This window comes from Dryas octopetala, chromosome 3 (assembly GCF_963921425.1).
Source record: "Dryas octopetala chromosome 3, drDryOcto1.1, whole genome shotgun sequence".
In the NCBI taxonomy this organism is placed as follows: Eukaryota; Viridiplantae; Streptophyta; class Magnoliopsida; order Rosales; family Rosaceae; genus Dryas; species Dryas octopetala.
The window spans coordinates 5,205,121-5,211,165 of NC_141368.1; the positions used below are offsets into that span (position 1 = coordinate 5,205,121).

General features: G+C 35.7%; 1 protein-coding gene across 1 annotated transcript; it reads right to left on the bottom strand.

Moving 5' to 3' along the window:
• Nucleotides 1–895: 895 nt before the first annotated feature.
• LOC147289983 (FKBP-like peptidyl-prolyl cis-trans isomerase family protein) lies at nt 896–2,991 on the bottom strand. The gene is made up of 6 exons (XM_086237095.1): nt 2,846–2,991; nt 2,293–2,429; nt 2,017–2,150; nt 1,854–1,933; nt 1,369–1,461; nt 896–1,208 (listed from the first exon to the last, which is right to left on the bottom strand). Exons 2-6 carry the CDS (start codon nt 2,399–2,401, stop codon nt 1,058–1,060), a joined length of 567 nt encoding a protein of 188 aa, XP_086093221.1. The 5' UTR covers nt 2,402–2,429; nt 2,846–2,991; the 3' UTR covers nt 896–1,057.
• Between the last annotated feature and the right edge of the window lie 3,054 nt (nt 2,992–6,045).

A 6,045-nucleotide genomic window follows, 5' to 3' on the forward strand; every position in this document is an offset into this window, starting at 1 on the left:
ATGACAATGTACTGCAAATTTGGACCAGACATGTTGAGGGCAAATCCTTTCAAGTCTGCCTCCCAAAGCTCTGATGCGATTCAAGTGTGTCTCTAAGTGTGTCTCTGAGCAATCCCAGGTTTGTAGCCAAGCACCTCTCCAATGGACCAATTCCATGCACAATAATCTCTCTACTTATGTCTTGTTCACGCGGTTACTTGACGATACCAACCATTTTCACGGCGCTGAATCTGTATTCCCATTCAATGTCCCAAAAAAAAAAAAAAAAACTTCATTCTCATTGCTTAATTTTTGCAATGATAATGACTATGGTCATGAGCATAGCTTTCTTTCTCTTTCTGGTGTAGGGGACACCAAATTTCCTCTTCATATAAGTCCACATTTCTTTTCTTTTCAAGGCCATTGTGATGGGATCATTTGTCTAGTTCTACACTTCTACAACTAGACATTTCTATGGACGTGTTTTTATGGAATCCAGCTATTGAGGAATTCAAACTTCTTCCCTGCCCGCCATACCCACCGCGTTCCGCACATCCCCCAAACGAAATTTTTGATTATGTGTTCAGAGATGCTTTGGGATTTGGCTATGATCCTAAGTCTAAAGATTACAAAGTACGTTATTAATATTGGATTTTCTGGTTGGGAATATTTCAAAGTCGGTAACAAAGTTGATAGAACTACTGGAGACAATATTTATAAGTTTGGATATGAAACTTATCATACTCCTAAAGCAGCAATAGACACCCTAGGTACTGATTCTTGGCAATATTTATAAGTTGTTTATGTTTATTACGGAGATGGACGAATTTTTGTACACGATTTTATTTTGTATACAAAAATGTTGTCGTCGCATTGATGGATTACAAATTATTATATTAGAGAGAGACGCATCTAGTAAGAGGCAAAGTAAATACTAAATTGAAACATGGATATGAAATACAGTACCTCGAAGTCATACATACTATGGCATTGCACGAAGATTTCAGTTCTATCTAACTCATGACTAAAAACCATTTATTGTATCTACTCAATTATTAAGGGTCATGTGATCAAGTCCCTATTTTCCTTTGCCTTTTCCCTTTCCTTGACCCTTCTTGGCATCTAACTTGGCTTGAACACGAGCAGCAGCAGCAGCTTTGGCCTCTTCTCTCCTCTTCTTGTCTTCCTCTTTGGCCGTAGCAGCAACCTCCCTCTGCTTCTTCAGTTCTCTGATGCAAGTTCCAATAAGTGCAACGTAAACCATCATATACTGTTTTTTGAAAGTTGGTAGATTTCAACCAAACCAACAAAAAGAATAATGATGACAATAAGACTTGCTAAGTATCTCCAGAATATAAGTCATGGAAAAGATGAAAGTATAGAACTTACTCTAGCCTAGCCCTTTCCTCTGAAGCACTACCCAAGCTTACTCCCTTCCGCGGATTGCAGGCAACTAACTCCACCTCGAATATAAGGGTTGCACTGCAGGATATATGTGTAATGTACTATGCATTAATTCCAAAGAAACTATGGAGAGACACCATTTCTGAAACAAAGATGATTGACAAAGCAAACTGATGTAGATTTCATGAACACTTTGATGCATCATAAACCAAGTGGTTAATGCACAAACTGGCATGTGTATGAAGACTCATCCTAGAGGAGTCTCACCACCCAAGTTTTATGTACTTTTCTTCCGACATGTGTCTGGAAATCCCACATCTATCTAACAGATATGTCGGTTTGTACTTGGTTTATTGAACTAATTTTGCCAAAAGACTGGATAAATGTATTTTTAAGTTCACAAAGCTACTAGTTGTTTCGTTGAGTTCCTTAAGACAAATTTTGATAGGAAAATAGGACAATGAAATTACTCTGGTGGGATATCTGGTGGAGAGCCTGCACTGCCATAAGCGTATTCTGGCTTGCAAGTGATTTTAGCAATCTCCCCAACCTGGTGAAACCAACAAAGAGAAAATGTGTAAGAGGAAAACTCCTAAAGTTCTAAAATTTGCTTGAAGAGAAGCATATTTCAACCTTCATGGTCCTCAGTGCAATATCCCAAGCCTTGATTACAGAGCCCTTCCCCACTTCAAATGAGAAAACTGTATTATCTTCATGCGTCGTATCAAAGACTTCTCCAGTTTCCTCAAGGGTGCCTTCATAATGAACTGCCCAACACAAAGCATTTGATCATGGCCAAGTAAAGACAAGATTCCGAGGCTATTTTTACCAAAATTAATAAGAAAATGTAGTCACTTGTCACTACACCAATAACAAATAAACATAAGCTACAAACACTATAGTCTATACCATCAACGAGAGGAAGGTCTTGGGTCGGAGCAATTGCATCTGGTTTTGCATGCCTTACAATTTTCTTGAGGACACCTCCGTCCCCGGTTAAATCAATTGCATCACTCATGGCTGCAACACTTGCAATCTTCAATGGTCTAGTCATGTCGCACAAAAAAAGAAGCATTAAGGCATTAATTAACAAAATGGATAGGAAAAAAATCCCAATATTTAGGCAAAGCCAGCGCATAATTACCTAGCCATTAATAACCCTCCAAAAGAATTAAACCCTAAAAGCTAAGACTGACATAGAATCAATATCAGCATGCAAATTCAGTGTATAGCTATTAAACTCTCCTGTAATTTAAGGAGTTCATCAAAACCCTTCTAGGGTTTTGGATACAACTACAAATCAAAATTCCAAAAGAACGGATTCTGCTATTCTAAAACGAAATGAACAAGCAATCAATTACTAGAGTTCAATTACAGTTAACAGCTACTTTCTTCCTCTCAAATCAACAACGAAAGCTAAAACAAATTAAGATATAAACAGTGAATTTCGGGTTGGACTGACCGGTTTGGAGCGGATAGAGGACCTTCCGATTCGGAGGAGAGCAAGCGGGTTGTCGGGTTGGAAGGGAGACGATAAATCGGGTCGTATAATAGCCGGGAGCTTCGGTGGCCATGGACGTCTGATGAAGTTCGTACTGAAGACAAACGCTGCCCTTTTGTATTACGAATCTAAGATGACTTGATGACAGGCCCACGCGCACGTGTCGCGCGTGATGATCTGTTTTAGACTTGATTATTATTTAAGACGAAACTAAACATGATGCTATTTTTCTTGGATTATTCTGCAAAATCTATCTTTTCAAGAAATTTATTGTTTTTGGCTTTATAAAAATCATAGAAGAAAACAAAAAATAATCTTCGAAAATGATATCAAAGGGATGGTGAAGCCTCCTAATCCCCATTGTTTTTCAAAGTGTGCATATTTTGATGGCTAAATTTCACATTATTTTGACAAGCTGGTTGAGATTTCTCTTAAATCATTAGCTAAAGAGGGTGGCAGTGACAATGGATTTTCATTTTCTTCTTCTATTGTGAATTTTGTTCTTCAAAAAGATGGAATTCCACATGCTAAAGAGATATATAAACCGTAGGTGGTTTCATTATGGGCTAGATCTTTCTCCCCAAAGAATTGCTCACATCCATAAGAACTCTACATTATACTTGAACCAAAATTGTTTGGTATATAATTTTTAATTATTTTAGCTCACCCCACTGTTTTTGAAAGTGTGCATATTTTGATCCTTACCCTCACACAAATGATTCATTCCCAAGTCTGAACTTAAAAATTATGCTTCATAAAAGTAGCAAGGATAAGGAATCCCCCACAGAGAATAGGGCAGAAATGAGGAGGAATTTTGGTCTCATGGCATAATTTCGGTCATGCATTACTCCGTTGCTATTTCTTTTGTCATACAAAAGAAAAAGGGTAAGGTGAATATGAAATTAAACTTTCATGTAATGAGTATATATATATTTATTGTCTTTATATTTATAATAACGAAACATAAAATATAATGAAAGTGATACACATAAAATTTATACACATCGGTAATTTATTCTTCTTAATGGTCATACAATGTGCTGGTTCTTATTAGAGTTAAATACAAAAATAGTCCACGAACTTTACTGTGATTCTTAATTTGGTTTATTAACAATAAAAAGTGTCAATTTGAACCACGAATTTCTCAAATTGTATCAAAGTAGTACAAACGTTAATTTTCATAAAAAAAAAAAAAATAACGGAACTAGTCATATATACAACATGTAATTTCATTCATCACATTTTGGCTTAATTTTTTTTATGTAAGTTAATGTTTGTACTATTTTGGTACAACTTGAGAAATTTATGGACCAAATTGATAGTTTTTATAGTTAATGAACCAAATTGAAAATTATAGTAAAATTTGTAAACCATTTTTGTATTTAACTCTTTTACCACACGTTCTTAGTAAGACTCCATGGGTCATGGCCCAAATAATTATGAATAGTTGTCGGGGTTTGGACCACCGACCAGTGGACCACCTTTTTCATTTCACATGAAACTGGAGAAGAAGCGTGTCTCAGGGTCAGGGCCCAGAGAAAAAATTGCATGTAAGAAATGGTTAACTGCATAAAGCCCTTGTGATTGAAAAATCGTTTGACCCAAAAAAAAAAAAATAGGTTGAATCATTTTACAACGCTTGTCACGAACCCCACACGAGCACACCCCCATCTCGTGATCGTGGGTCCCAGGAAGCCCTTGTGAGCAACGATCCAAAATGGCTCAGAGGCGTTTCTTTGATTTAAGTGATTAGCTAATGATGATATGCCACGTGTCGAGTCGCTTATTATATCCAGATTCCGCGTGTCGCTGGCGTGTCCGTGATGTGACCGTTGACCAAACAATCTCCTTATAAAACACAAGGCACGCCACGGCCACGCCACCTGCTTTGGCTTTGTTTATCAAAACTCGTCGTTTAGCAAGAATGTTCTACAGGGCCCACCAGCATTTTTAATTATAGGGGATTTTAAATTGGATAATTTATAATTTTATAGAGCTCTAGGGTGGGCCTACAGCCATGAAAATCTTCGGTCATTACCAAAAGAAGAGATAAGGGTGGGCCACTCTGTTGAGAATCTAGTACGACTCTGGGCCCTTGCCTATGGCCTTTTGGACCAGTTTTCATTTACTGGGGTTTTAACTTTTAAGTGAAGCTGTCACTAATCACTCTCACTAGTACTGTAAAACAGCATAGAATTTGATGATATAATTTTCTTTTTTCTTTTTTATATTAAACTACTAATGTTGAAGAACTGTTTAGGAACAACTAATACAATTCCTAAATTGATATTGAAATTGACTTATCACTAGTTAAACAATAGAGATAGTGGAAGAATCATCAAACACTAGTACTAAATTTCCATCATTAAATGCTATGCATGGAGGGTAAAATAATAGTATCTTAATAGACAAAAATAAATAAAGTTTAGAGTAAGTTTGGATATAAATAAATAAAATAAGATAAAATAAATTGAGATCTAAAACTTTGTGTTTTGTTTTGGTATCCAGATTCCAGAACACTTATTTTACGAAAATGCTATTTTGCCACACTGTCTCGAAATATAAATTAATATGATATGTTATTATACTATAAATCTAGATATTAATCATATTGATTATTGTTAAATATGTGGTAATTCACAGTATATAAAATGCTTACATTATCGAATGGTTTGGTAATAAAATATTACCCTCTTAGTTTTTCATTATAATAGATGGTCATAACTCATAAGTCATAAGTAACAACCAACAAGTGTGTAATACCAAATTCCAAAACACAAGGTTAATGAAAATGGAGGGAAAATGCAACGATTAGACATCCAATTTCTGCTCCAACCCCAAGAGACATTAAAAAAAATCCACTAACATTTCTAATCATCCAAAAGGAAAAGTGGGTTAAGATTTGAGGGAAGATTTTGTTCTCACTTTTCCTTGTTGAATCTATTGGGTCATTTGGATCACCTCTCCAAAGTCCAATGTGAAATCGATTTTTTGCTTTCTTTTTGTTCTTTTTCGGTCCCTTTGGCACGCCTAAGCTAAATTCCAATGATTAACAATCAAAACCTTAATAATTACGATATTTTGAATTGATTGCCTCTAATTAAAGTGTACGAAAAATAATAATAATAATTTTGACCGTTGAGGAAAGCAAAGTTTTCTGT

Excerpts from the sequence above, each read along its gene's own strand:
- LOC147289983 (XM_086237095.1), bottom strand. The coding sequence starts at position 2,401 with ATGAGTGATGCAATTGATTTAACCGGGGACGGAGGTGTCCTCAAGAAA. Across the intron at positions 1,462-1,853 it reads CCACCAGATATCCCACCAGA|TGCAACCCTTATATTCGAGG; the intron begins GTAATTTCATTG and ends TATATCCTGCAG. Across the intron at positions 1,209-1,368 it reads GAGGAAAGGGCTAGGCTAGA|AGAACTGAAGAAGCAGAGGG; the intron begins GTAAGTTCTATA and ends AACTTGCATCAG.